At 36.3% G+C, this 14,850-nt stretch overlaps 1 protein-coding gene across 9 annotated transcripts in view; it reads left to right on the top strand.

Moving 5' to 3' along the window:
- EMSY (EMSY transcriptional repressor, BRCA2 interacting) overlaps positions 1–14,850 on the top strand; it is a 109,094-nt gene that overhangs the window by 68,683 nt on the left and 25,561 nt on the right. For all 9 annotated transcript variants that reach the window (XM_066249822.1, XM_066249789.1, XM_066249771.1 and 6 more), the window contains 2 exons: positions 10,340–10,476; positions 14,282–14,455. In XM_066249822.1, coding sequence (XP_066105919.1) covers positions 10,340–10,476; positions 14,282–14,455 — 311 coding nt within the window. The remainder of the gene's footprint in view (positions 1–10,339; positions 10,477–14,281; positions 14,456–14,850) is intronic.

Here is a 14,850-nt window from a genome sequence, read left to right as displayed (position 1 = left end):
CTCCATTGTGTGTTTTTTGGCTTCTTTGTCGAAGATTATCTGTTCGTATATGCGTGGTTTTATTTCTGTGCTCTCTATTCTGTTCCACTGGTCTGTATGTCTGTTTTTCTGCCAATACCATGCTGTTTTGATGATCGTGGCTCTATAGTATAATTTGAAGTCAGGTAGTATGATGCCTTCGGCTTCATTCTTTTTTCTCAGGATTGCTTTTGCTATTCGGGGTTTTCATGGTTTCATACAAACCTGGTAATATTTTGTTCTATTTCTTTAAAAAAGACATTGAGATTTTGATGGGGATTGCATTAAATTTATATATTGCTTTGGGTTATGGCCATTTTAACTATGTTTATTTGTCCAATCCATGAACATGGAATATTTTTTCATTTCATTGTGTCTTTTTAAATTTCTTTCAATAATGTTTTGTAGTTTTCAGTATATAGGTCCTTCATATTCTTTGTTAATGTTATTCCTAGGTATTTTATTTTTTGTTGCTATTGTAAAAGAAATTGTTTTTTTGAGTTCATTTTCCGAAGTGTCATTATTGTCATATAGAAAAGCATTGTATATTGATTTTGTATCCTGCAACTTGACTGTATTGGTTTATTGTTTCTAATAGTTTTTTGGTGGAGTCTGGGGTTTTCTATATACAGGATCATGTCATCTGCAAAAAGTGATACCTTTACTTCTTCTTTCCTGATATAGATGCCATCTGTTTTTTTCTCTTCAATGATTGCTCTGGCTAAGACTTCCAGAACTATATTGAATAAGCATGGAGAAAGTGGCAGCTTTGTCATGTTCTCGATTTTAGAGGAAAAGCCTTCATATTTTTCACCTCTTAGTATGATATTAGCTGATAATTTGTCATATATGGCCTTTATTATGTTGAGGTACTTTGTTTCTATTCCAATTTTATTGAGTGTTTTGAACATAAAGTGATGAGGCCTTGGCCGGTTGGCTCAGCGATAGAGTGTCAGCCCAGCCTGTGGATGTCCCAGGTTCAGTTCCTGGTCAGGGCACATAGGAGAAGCACCCATCTGCTTTTCCACCCTTTGCCCTCTCCTATATCTCTCTTCCCCTCCCGCAGCTAAGGCTCTATTGGAGCAAAGTTGTCCCAGCACTGAGGATGGCTCCATGGCCTCGGCCTCAGGCACAGAATGGCTCCAGCCACAAGGGAGCAGTGCCCCAGATGGGCAGGGTGGGGAGTCTGTCTGCCTTCCCGCTTCTAACTTCAGAAAAACAAAACAAAAAAACGAAAGAAACATAAAGGGATGTTGTATCTTCTCAAATGCCTTTTCTGGATCATATGATATTTGTTCTTTGATTTGTTGATGTGGTGTATTACGTTGATCAGTTTCCATATGTTGAACCATATTTGTGCTCCTGGTATGAATCCCACTTGATTGTGATGTATTGTTTTTTTTAATGTATTGTTGTATTCGATTTGCTAGTATTTTGTTTTAGGATTTCTGCATCTGTATTCATAGAGACTGGTCTGTAGTTTTCTTTTTTTGTGTTGTTCTTGCCAGGTTTTGGTATGAGGGTTACACTGGCCTCATAAAATGTATTGAGGAGTAATGCTTCTATTTTTTGAGAGACCTTGAGAAAGATAGGTACCAAATCTTCTTTGAATGTTTGACGGACTTCACTAGTGTAGTCGTCTGGTCCTAGACTTTTGTTTTTGGGGAGGTTTTTATAGTTGTTTCTATTTCCTACCTGCTTATAGGTCTAGTTAGATTTTCCACTTCTTTGTGACTCAGTCTAGGAAAATTATATAGTTCTAGGAATTTATCCATTTCCTCTAGGTTGTTGAATTTGGTGGTATATAATCTTTCATAATATTCTACAAAGATCTTTTGTATATCTGTGATGTCTGTGGTAATTTCTCCTCTTTCATTTTGGATTTTGTTTATATAAGTCCTTCCTCTTTTTTCCTTAGTGAGTCTAGCCAGTGGTTTGTTGAGTTTATTGATCTTTTCAAAGAACTGGCCCAATGTTATATTAATTTTTTCTATAGATTTTTGTTTTCTATTTCATTTAGTTGTGCCCTGATTTTTTCTATTTCCTTTTCTCTGCTGACTTTGGGTTTCCTTTGTTCTCCTTTTTCTAGTTCCTTAAGGTGTTATGTTAGGTTGTTTACTTGGGATCTCTCTTGTTTTTTGATATAAGCCTTTAATGATATAAACTTTCCTCTTATTACTGCTTTTGCTGCATCTCAGAAATTTTGATATCACATATTGTCATTTTCATTTGCCTCTATATCTTTTGATCTCTGTTTTTATTCTTTTTTGACCCAGTCATTTTTTAGAAGTATGGTGTTTAATTGCCAAATTTTTGTGGGTTTCTTTACTTTGTTTTTGCGGGTAAATTCTAATTTCAAAGCCTATGATTAGAAAATATTCTGGGTTTAATTTTAATCGTTTTGAATTTGTTGATGTTAGTTTTATGGCCCAACATATGATCTATCCTAGAGAATGTTCCATGCACACTGGAGAAGAATGTATAATCTGGCGATTTGAGATTAAATGACCTGTAAATGTCTATTATGTTTATTTGGTCCAGTGTGTCATTGAAGGCTGATATTTCTTTATTGATTTTCTGTTTGGATGATCTATCTAAAGCCGTCAATAGTGTGTTGAAATCTTCAAGTGTAATTGTGTTTTTTGTCTGTTTCTGTTTTTAGGTCAGTTAGTAGTTGTGTTATATATTTTGGTGCTCCCTGGTTTGGTGCATATATAGTATAATAAGAAGTGTTATGTCTTCTTGATACAATGTCCCCTTTATCATTATGAAATGTCCATCTTTGTCTCTGGTTACTTTTGTTGTCTTGAAGTCAGCTTTGTCACATATGAGTATTTCTACACCTGTTTTTCTTTGGATATTATTTGCTTGGAGAATCGTTTTCCAACCTTTCACTTTGAGTCTACTTTTGTCATTGCAGCTTCGATGTGTCTCTTGAAGGCAGCATATGGTTGGGTTTTGTCTTTTGATCCAATCTGCTACTCTGTGCTTCTTTATTGGTGAGTTCAGTCCATTTACATTTAGGGTAATTATTGACACTTGAGGATTTCCTATAGCCATTTTATGTTTTGTTTTCTGGTAGATCTGTGTCTTGTTTGGTTCTTCTCTTTTTTGTTTCTGTTTGTTGTTTTTGTTTGGTGATTGATATTGCATACTTTCCTCTATTTCTTTTTTTTCTTTTTGTATTTTTCTGAAGTGAGAAGCAGAGAGGCAGAGACAGACTCCCTCATGCACCATATTGGGATCCACCTGGCATGTCCACTAGGGGGTGATGCTTCGCCCATTTGGGGCATTGCTCTGTTATGGCCAGAGCCATTTTAGCGCCTGGGGCAGAAGCCATGGAGCCGTCCTCAGTGCTCAGGCCAACTTTGCTCCAGTGGAGCCTTGGCTACGGGAGGGGAAGAGAGAGAAGGGAGATGGGGAAGGGTGGAGAAGCAGATCAGCGCTTCTCCTGTGTGCCCTGGCTGGGACTTGAACCCAGGACTTCCACACACATTCTACCACTGAGCCAGCTGTCCAGGACCCTTCTTTTTTTTAAGCTATGTATTTCAGTAGTAGCTTTTTCGTGGGTGATTACCATCAGGTTATTAAGAGAAAAGTGTTCATATATAGAAGATTTCTATGTCTTATGAATGCTTCTGCACTCCATCCTCCTTTTCTACTGCAAATCTTTGTCCTTTTCCCTTTTTCTGTTATTGTTGTTACAGGTTATCCTTGTTTTTATGGTGACCTTGTAGCTTTTACTTGTAATTTTGATGTGTTTTGTTCTTTGTGTCTGGTCGAATAACTCCTTGAGTATTTCCTGCAGTCGGGATTTTCTGGTGATAAATTCCCTCAGCTTCTGTATGTCTGTAAAAGTTTTTATTTCTCCTTTATATTTAAAGGATAACTTTAGTGGACATAGTATTCTTGGCTGGTAATTCTTCTCTTTTAGTCCTTTGGGTCCACTCTCTTCTTGCTTGTAGAGTTTCTGCTGAAATATCCGATGATAACTTGATGGGCTTTCCTTTACATGTTATAGTCTTCTTTTCCCTAGCTGCCTTGAGGATTCTTTTTTTATCATTGAGTTTTGACAGTTTTATTAGGATGTGCCTTGAAGTAGGCCTATTTGGGTATGGTGGTAGCTCGGTGTTTTGTTTGCTTATTAGATTCAAGGATCTAACTCTTTCCATAGACTGGGAAATTCTCATCAATTACCCTGCTCACAAAACGTGGGGATCAGAGAACGAGCAGATACTCTAGTACTTTTAGCCTTTTATATAGTGCATTTTCACCAGTGAAATAAAAGTTGGTTTTGCCTCTCATTTGCATAATCGAACAACTTTCTTTGACTTGTTCCTTTTCTGATGTTCTTGTTTAATGAAGAGAAATCAAAAGCTTTTTTTATCGCTTCATATTCATTTTATAATATCTCCTGATTTTTGTGAGCACTATATTTGTTTGAATAGTCTCTCCATTCCCTTCTCCCTCCCTCCTCCTTCTCTTTCTTCTTCTTCTCCTTCTCCTTCTCCTTCTCCTTCTCCTTCTCCTTCTCCTTCTCCTTCTCCTTCTCCTTCTCCTTCTCCTTCTCCTTCTCCTTCTCCTTCTCCTTCTCCTTCTCCTTCTCCTTCTCCTTCTCCTTCTCCTTCTCCTTCTCCTTCTCCTTCTCCTTCTCCTTCTCCTTCTCCTTCTCCTTCTCCTTCTCCTTCTCCTTCTCCTTCTCCTTCTCCTTCTCCTTCTCCTTCTCCTTCTCCTTCTCCTTCTCCTTCTCCTTCTCTTCTCCTTCTCCTTCTCCTCCTCCTCCTCCTCCTCCTCCTCCTCCTCCTCCTCCTTCCTTCCTTCCTTCCTTCCTTCCTTCCTTCCTTCCTTCTTCTCCTCCTCCTCTTCCTCCTCCTCCTCCTCCTTCTTCTTCTTCTTCTTTCTTCTATACCCATTATTCTTATATTGCTCTTTCTGATGGAGTCAGACAATTCTTATGGAGCTGTTTTTAAGTTTTTAAATTCATGAGTCTGTTCTCTCTGTAGCATCTCTAGTTTCCTGTCTTTGATGTCACTGATTCTTTCCTCTATCTGGCTTGTTCTATTAGCCAAACTTGCTACCTCAGCTTTCAATTTATGTATTGAGTTCTTCATCTCTGTTTTTCAAGTTTCAGTCTCCTTGGTGAGGTTTTCATTTTGTTTTCTGAGCTCACTAAGTTGCCTGTTGGTGTCTTTTTGCATCTTGTTGAGTATTTTAGAACTTCAATTTTGAATTCTCTATCATTTAACTCTAAGGCTTCCATGTGATTGAGATATTTTTTCTGGAAATTCTTACATGTTTTTTCTGAACTATATCTCTGTCTTGTGTAGCCATGGTATTTGATTTCTTTCTTTATGGCTTTTTTAAAAAAAGATTTTATTTATTCATTATAAAGAGGGAAGAGAGAGAGAGAGAGAGAGGTGGGGGGGAGGAGCAGGAAGCATCAACTCCCAACTGTGCCTTGACCAGGCAAGCCCAGAGTTTTGAACTGGCAACCTCAGCGTTTCCAGGTTGACGCTTTATCCACTGCGCCACCACAGGTCAGGCTCTTTATGGCTTTTGAGAGTGGTTGTTAACCCTAACAAAAAAAAAACAAATGAAATATTATATTTAAAAAATACAATAAAAATATAGAGGTTTAAAAAATTGTGACCAGAAGAAAAACGATAGTCAAAAATGATTGAAAAACAAAATAAAAGAAATAACAAAACACCCCAAAGAAATAAGAATAAAATATATAAAAATTAAAGAAAATGAAATTCAAAAGAGAAGAAAAGTGTAAGAGGCAATAAAGGAAATATGAAGAAGTAAAAAGGAAAAATAAATTTCGGTTTTGAGAGGTTTCTTCCAGTAGGTGTTGCTTTATTACAAGTTTTAGCTCTGTGAAGTTCTTGGGCTGTCTTCTTCTGAGATGTTGCTGTCTCAGTGATATAGGTGGTCTGCAGTTGTGTTGGTGGGTGAGATGTGTTGTGAGGGCTTCAGGGCTCTAGCAATTATGATCTCAGGCCTCTGGGTGCTCCTCTCCATATCTCCGCAGACCCGGGACCAGACATGGAGCACGTCTGTTTCTCAGGGGAGAGAGTGGTTCTGGAGAGCCAGCTGTGTGGTCTGTCTCTGCCACTCTTCATACTGCCAATGAGAAAGGTGGGATCTGGGTGGCTGGGGGGCACACTTTAGCTTTCTCTGTCTCTGTGAGTGCAGGCTGCAGGCAGACTGGGAACACTGGCTATGACCCCGCACTCTGGCTGCCTTGGTTTATCTCTTTCTCTGCTCATCTGTCTCACCACTCCTCCCAGCAGGAGGAAACCCAGTTACTCCGAAGTTTCCCATACACCTCAGACAGAATCCAGACAGCCCAAGCTTCCTTCCTCCAGGTAATTTAGCAGAGAAAATTAAACCCAAGTCAGTACAGATTTATATCCTCCCCAGAGTGGACCGTGAAAGTGTTTTATCTTCTGCTCCCCTTTTCAACCCATCCCACCTTTAGTGCATTGGGTGCATAGATCTGTCTGGCATGCCTGTGAGCCCAGTTGGGGTTTTTTGCTGCGTTATAGTTGTTCAAGTTGTAGAAATTTCAAGGGAAGAAATCAGGAGTATCTCTCACGCCACCATTATTCTGATGTAATCAGTACTTTAAAAACTTTTATAGGTACCTTTTATTTAAATAAGAATTCCTGGAATGCATCAGTACCATAGCCTGTGATGTAAATGTGATTCACAGTTATTTGCACCCACTGTATGTTAATTTTTTATATGTAAATACCACATATAAGGTCTACTGGAAGGTTCTGTCCGTTTTTGGAATAAAACAAAATACAAATTTTTCTTACTGTCAATAAACTTTATTAAATTATATAATTGCCATTATTATTAATGATTTCTTGCCAGCGTGAGGGCAATTTGTAAATCCCATTTTTGAAAAATGTTTTATCTTTTGATGCAAAAAATTGAACCAGTGCTTATTTGATATCTTCTTCATTTTTGAATTTTTTGCCCTTCAAAAAATTTTGTAAGGACAAAAACAAGTGATAGTCGGAGGGTGCTAAGTCTGGGGAATATGGTGGGTGTGACAGACATGCTTCTGTAGCATTTCTTCCTTGTTGAAATTTGTAAAAATTACAGTGGTGTAAATGAACTTTATCAGTAGCCATGGGTACACTATGGCTTCACACATAAGACTAACGTGAATCAACTTTGTTTTAGTTAATTTGCTACGTCAGTATGTATACATTAATTGATAAAAATAGAGAGGCACACATGCGCCAAATAAACATGTGCTTACATGTCGAAACTTGTTGTGATAGAAAAAGACAGAACTTTCTGGTAGACCTTATATAAATGGATTCTCTGATACAGTATGAACTAGATGCGTGGCAGGGTGCTGTGATACATAGGGATGTACTTGAGGTGCATTCTCTGCCCTAAAGAATACTAAACTTGTATACATCCTACTGTAACATGAGAACTATAGACTGAATTCTGTGAAAGCATAGAGGAAGAACTTCTTAAAAAATGAGTGCTGATATTTTCTTCGATACAACATAGGTATCACCTGAGATAGGATTATGCTCACTGGAATATTAGAGTTTTATAATTTGATAATTTTAGTCATAAATTGATTCTATTTCAGTATAATGCTATACTTGCTTTGCATTATGCTATACGTTTTTATTCTATTTTTTCTTCTTTCTCCTACCCCCATTTTGTTAAGCTGGTGGTTTTTACTTTGGTGTAGAGTTAAAGAGTTAAAGCTTGGTTTACAATGCATACTTTCTGAAGTTTTTTATTAGCCAAAATTTGGTGAGGCTGCATTGTTAAAGGAGGCATCATAATCAGTCACACATGAAGAATTGGAATAAATTGAGAGTTAAAGTTGATATAAGTGGGCAGTTTGGTTTCATGGCTTTGAGCCTATTATTTAGATACTGTAAAGGAAGAAACTTTTTGAAGCTGGGGTGCACAGATAAAAGTGCTTTTTTGTATATCCTGAGTGTGTTACCTTGGACTGATAAGATACTAGATGATGGCAAGTATATTACCAAGACATTGTAACAAGGTTACCAAAAATTGATATATAACTGGAATATTCTTATTCTTAGTGGTCTTGTTTCTAACTCTGTAATAAGGAATGCTAAGGTTTTTAAGTAGAAAATAATAAAGTTTTGTTTATTTTTTTAATATATTCTTAGAATATTTTAATCAGTCATCTTTTTAATGAGTACCTGTTCTGTGCTTAGTCACTTAATAAATGATATATCACCATATAGAAGAAAAATATGACTTGCCTGTTTGCATAGGCAGAGGAAATTACAGGTGCACAAGTTGCATTGGGATTGGTATGTTCAAGGATCATTGTGGAAACCAGTACTAAATGAGAAGTATATATTGGATAATCTTGAAAATTAAAATCTGACAGAACTTGGAAAACTAAGAGGAGGAGTTTGGGCTTTGTGTGGTAGATAATAGGAAGCCATAGTGAAAAAGTTATACTTTAAACTAGAGTTTATGGAGTATATTTTGGAGTAGGAACAAATAAGATCAAATTGGTAGATTCAAGGCCAGAGCATATAGGAATTTGAATATCAAAATAGGAAGTTGGAACTAGATAAAAGAGGAATTAGGAAGGTTTTTAACTAGTTTCACATGTTCTGGGTTCTTGACATGATAAAATTAGTTGTTTTTAGTATGCTTGAAATGACAGGGACATTCAGAGCTATTTGCATGATAGAGAAAATTGAAATAGGGAGAAAATGGGAAACTTGAAGAGCTGAGGGCTTGTCTGTTGAGCCAATATTGATAAAAATTTGAAATAAGACATGTTGGTAACTAATTGAGTTCATTACTGAGTAATTGTCCTACACTGTGTGCTAGGCACTGAGAAATCAGTGACATGAAAAGAGATAGTGTGGACCTCAAGAGGCTTTCATTTTGTTGGGGGGTACATGGAGGGAAGACAAGGCGTGAATCAAAGATTTGCACCAGATTTCCAACTTGGACAGTTAGAAGAATATAGGATACAAATTTGATAGGTAGATAATTTCATAGGTAGGATAGAAGCAGATCTGTAAGAATGGGGGAGAGGGCAAGATAATATGATATTTGGGTCAGTAGATATAGGTCTACTAAATAGATCTTAATATACTGTTCACAGAAATTAGGGAATATTTCTTTTTTTAATTAATTTTAATGGGGTAACATTGATCAATCAGGATACATAGGTTTAGAGAAAACATCTCCAGGTTATTTTGACATTTGATTATGTTGCATACCCATCACCCAAAGTCAAATTGTCTTCTGTCAACTTCTATCTGGTTTTCTTTGTGCTCCTCCCTCTCCCCCCCCCCCCCCGTAACCACCACACTCTTGTTCGTGTCCCTGAGTCTCATTTTTATGTCCCACCTATGTATGGAATCATATAGTTCTTAGTTTTTTCTGATCTACTTATTTCACTCAATATAATGTTATCAAGGTCCATCTATGTTGTTGTAAATGATCCGATGTCATCATTTCTTATGGCTGAGTGTAGTATTCCATAGTATATGCGTACCACATCTTCTTTATCCAATCATCTATTTAAGGGCTTTTTGGTTGTTTCCATGTCTTGGCCACTGAACAGTGCTGCAATGAACATTTCAAAATGAATATGAAGCAATAAAATGTCCCCTAATTTTTGTGAGCAATGTAGTTGGAAGTATAAATTTATATATACATATATATATATAAAATAGAGTTTTATTCTCACTCTTGAGAGTGCTGCAGATTATAAAAGCACATATTTAATCTGTGACTTGGTCTGTTAGTGTTTGTTTTGTCTTTTGATCACATAAAAATATATGACTTATTTTTTGTAATAAATTTTCTCTAGACTCTAGTGTTATGTGAATTTTGATAAGCATTTAACTACCTCTTTTTTATGACCCTTTTGAAGAGTTTTCTAAGCACACTAGTCACATAGATGTATAATACTGGGTTTGGGGAAAATATATGTTATGGAATAGAGATTCGGATTTGTTGCTCTTAAACTGGTCAAGAGAGGAATATTGATAGAGAAACTGATTGGATATTTTTAGGTACTGTGTTTGGTATGTAGGTAGGTTCTCAGATTCCAAAATAATGACTGTTATAAGAGCAATTCTTAGTATTCTCTCATTCTAGGACAACTTGTAACTTACTGTTCCAAGCCTTCATTTGCATCTTCATGGCAGTCCTCATGTCATCTTGGAACAACTTTGATTATATATATTAATTGTGTTCAACATAAACAGAAATAATCAAATATCACTAGTCTTTAACTCAGACCTCCTTTTCTCCCCCCTTCTCTAAGGAACAACTACCAAAATCACTACAATCCCAATGACTTCCAAGCCCAATGTGATTGTTGTGCAAAAGACTACAGGAAAAGGAACGACCATTCAAGGCCTCCCGGGCAAAAATGTTGTCACAACATTGCTAAATGCTGGAGTAAGTAAGAGCTTGAACTGCAAACTCAGCAATCCACGGAGGACTTGAAAGACCAGCTATACAATTATTTGCTTAAGAACTTCAGAACCCCGCAATGGCCAGAATGGCTTGTTTTAACACCGCTGTGATATGATAACTTAAACATCATCTACTAATGCTATTCCCACAGTAGCTTCTAAAACATGTTGCTTATAGCTAGGTTGCTTATAACCATTCATGATTTAGATGCAGATGGAGGATTCGGTCCAGATGGAGGATTTCACTGGCTTAACTACAAGCGGACCTTTGTTGGGGATAATTTTATTCCTGCATGTGGCCAATAGATAGCAGCCTACTGTTTGGTTTAGGCTTGCCAAAGAGAAGTATTTGAGATTAAGACTAAATTAGTTGACAGGGATTTGTTACTATTGTTTTTACCTTGGAGTAATAAAAATCAAATAACAGATTCATTAATAGTTTTGTTTATAGGTAATTATTAAGAGGTTTGGATTTATATAGACATTGGTTCTCTCAATATTATAGTTGTTTGACCTTAGTTAACTTCAGTGGTAGAATTCAAATAATTTAACAAAAGGTTCTCTGCCCTAATGATTGTTTTAAGTATAAAAAAACGATATACTGAAAGGTAGTTTATTATTTCATGCATTTAAAACTTAAATAAGAATAATAAAAGAGGTACACAAAACTAGATTATGTTATAAGAAAGAGTTTTAAAATATTAATGAAAAAATACTAAATAGTACCTAACAAAAAACAATAAAATTGTTATTTAAGATATTTCCATATTGCTTCTTTTTTTTTTTTCTTTTTTTTTTAACAGAGACAGAGAGAGGGATAGATAAGGATAGAGAGACAGGAACAGAGAGAGAGATGTGAAGCCTCAATCATTAGTTTTTCGTTGCAAAACCTTAGTTATTCATTGATTGCTTTCTCATATGTGCCTTGACCGTGGGCCTTCAGCAGACCGAGTAACCCCTTGCTCAAACCAGCTACCTTGGGTCCAAGCTGGTGAGCTTTGCTCAAGCCAGATGAGCCCGCGCTCAAGCTGGTGACCTCGGAGTCTTGAACCTGGGTCCTCCGCATCCCAGTCCGTTGCTCTATCCACTGCGCCACTGCCTGGTCAGGTCCATATTGCTTCCCTTTTTTTTTTTTGTATTTTTCTGAAGTTGGAAATGGGGAGGCAGCAGACAGACTCCCTCATGCGCCCGACCGGGATCCACCTGGCACGCCCACCAGGGGGCGATGCTCTGCCCATCTGGGGCATCGCTCTGTTGCAACCAGAGCCATTCTAACGCCTGAGGCAGAGGCCATGGAGCCATCCTCAGTACCCGGGCCAACATTGCTCCTGTGGAGCCTTGGCCGTAGGAGGGGAAGAGAGAAACAGATAGGAAGGAGAGGGGGAGGGGTGGATAAGCAGATGGGCGCTTCTTCTGTGTGCCCTGGCCAGGAATTGAACCTGGGACTCCTGCACACCAGGCCGACCCTCTACCACTGAGCCAACCGGCCAGGGCTCATTGCTTCTTGATTGGTGCCCTCGCTTCCTATTGAAGTAACAAATGCAAGGGAATTAAAAATGTAGTATTTCATCAAAGGTATAATGAATTTTATGAAATGAGTAAATAAATATTAGAAGCATAGGTCCGTCAAAATTTTTCATCTATGGACTGAATGAACATTCCTGCAGGCACTTAGAATATGCTGTTGTGCAGATGAACGTTAAAAAAGAGTAAGGAATGTAAATTTGTGATTTCCACATTGGGCAGCTGCCCAGGCGCCCCCTTAGAGAGACCTGATTACAAGTGCCATTTTAAGAACCAGTTTGCCAAACTTCAAAAAGTTAGGTATCGATTCTGCTGAACCAGTGAGAACCGGCTGAATCCCACCACTAGCTAACTTAATTCAATTTCTCTTATCCTTAATTTCCTCATTTGTATTTTGGGGATGATTATCTCTACCAGTGATTTTTTTCACTAACTGGTAGCAGTTTGGAAGTGTTTAGAACAGTGCCTGGCATGTAGGAAGTCCTCAATAAATAAGTTTTTTTTAATTGTAATTACTCTTGGTACTTAACTATTTAAGCTTCGTAATGGCCCTACTTTGCTAGAAAAAGAATGCTGTACTTCATGATAGTGGATATTTAATAGATTCCTGGCTGAGCATCTTAGTCTTTACAGTGTTGATAGGGGTCCAGCATTAGATTTTTTTATCATGTGGGAAGACATAGTTTGTTCCTAGCCTGAGTTCACATAGCCAAAAGTAAAGCCAGGATTAGAATTTAGATCTTCAGAATCCTTTATAATCTGGTTTGCAGTTTCATAGAACTATATATATAAAAGGGGCTGACATGTAACCTAAGTCCTATGGTCATGTATATTTGAATTATTTGTGAATTCTAGCTGCTAGATTTATCTAATAGCAACACTTTGACACAGGGAATGATAGTTACAGCAGAAAAGACTATAAGACCATCCTCTGTCATACATGTACATACACCTGTACATTAACCACTTTCTTTCCTGTGCATGCTCACACACACATCAGAAGAGCTTTTTCAAAAAACAGCCTGCTAGTTGGTTTTGAATTGGCTTTGAATGGGTCATTATACTTAGGGTCCATCAAGTATTTAATATATAGATATGTATGCCCACTTGCAAACCAGCAGTTCTTGGCAAATGAACTAGAGTTCTTTCCAGAGATACTACTGTGAAAGGGTATATGTGTTAAATAAGCACACAGCTGGCAGAGTCTACTTCATGTTCTCCTAAGGTAATTATAACAAATAGGTAATTATAACAGATAGGTAATCTTGTGATTTTTGTAATTTTGTAATTTTAGCTCTAAATTCATAGTGATTACCCTTTTGCTAGCTCACCTGGGTGCTTTGTTTTTATGGGCTGTTAAGTTTAGGCAGACATACATTTAATGACTAAAAACCTAAAAAAACCAGTAAGATGAAAATTTTCAGATCCATTCCTTTTTATTTTTGGATTTTAATTTTTAAAATTTTATTAATTTAGTAAAATCATTGTATTTGAATTTAAATTACTTAAGTTTAACTATTGACTTCATAAATGACCAGAAAATGGTACTTAAGAATAAAACAGATGAAAATTAGAAAATGATGAAAAGTTAACAGGCTTAAGCTATCTATCTAGTCAATAGACTAAAGTGATATTAGTAATATACTAGTAATAAAACGTGAGAAATGCCCTATGTTTTTTCTTTGTATTTTCTCATATAACCTCAGACAGAATGTTAAATTTTTGCTTATTTCATCTTTTGCCCATACTTTTCCACATAGACATTCTGTTATTTATCCTTCTAATTTATATTTGGAAGCTTAGGCAGTTAATTTTGTATGTGTATGTTTAGTTGTTGGTATGATGCACAGTAATTTCTTTTATTACATAAATGTTTATTTTAGATAAATTAGAAAATAAACGTAATTGTGGGGGTGGGGCAAGACCTATAATTGCAACTCTTAGATAATTATTAACATTTTAGTATATATAATTTTTTGACTTAATATGTGCATTCTATAATGAGACAGTATAGTAAGTATTCTTAAGTCAATAATTTTTATTTCACTCAGGAAATAATGTCTTCTTTGAGTAGAAAGTCAGATGACTTCTAAGATCATTTCAACTAATTCTAGGATTTTTGATCACGTGAAAACATTGTACTTTATTACACAATTATAGTTCTTTTATCCATCATCTTGGTAAAATCTGTGATTTTTCAGTAAAAGGACAGTTTTTATTATTTTAATGCTTATAAATCTCATATATTACTGACTTCAATTTAGGGAGAAAAGACTATTCAGACAGTACCAACAGGAGCAAAGCCAGCTATTATCACTGCTACGAGACCCATCACCAAAATGATTGTAACTCAACCAAAAGGAATAGGTTCCACAGTTCAACCAGCAGCTAAAATCATCCCAACAAAAATTGTTTATGGGCAGCAAGGGAAAACACAGGTATGCTATAAGATATAGTGATTTTTATTGGTTCATATATATTTTAAATTTCTAAAATTCTGAAGTAGAAAATTGAATAAAAAGAACAGTAGTATTTTAAAAAATCAAATTATTAAAAGTTATGACTGTGTGTAATTACCCCTCTATTTTCAAAACCTGTGACTCCAGTACTTTTTTTAAAAATCTAAATATTTGTGTCATATTTGTCAAAGATTGGAGAAAAGAATCCCCTTGGAATAAAATTTGTTGAAGATGCAAATCATTATTTGAGGAGTACATTATTGAGAAAGAATGGCAGTTATTCAGAATCTCTCAGAGAAAAGTATTTACTTTTTATAAGCTACTATAGCCATCAAAAACTCTTTATTTACTTACAAAATTTGCTGTACTTGAAA

This window comes from Saccopteryx bilineata, chromosome 1 (genome assembly GCF_036850765.1).
Source record: "Saccopteryx bilineata isolate mSacBil1 chromosome 1, mSacBil1_pri_phased_curated, whole genome shotgun sequence".
NCBI classification, from domain to species: Eukaryota; Metazoa; Chordata; class Mammalia; order Chiroptera; family Emballonuridae; genus Saccopteryx; species Saccopteryx bilineata.
Note: the sequence above shows the minus strand (reverse complement) of the source record. Positions and strands in the feature narration are given on the sequence as shown.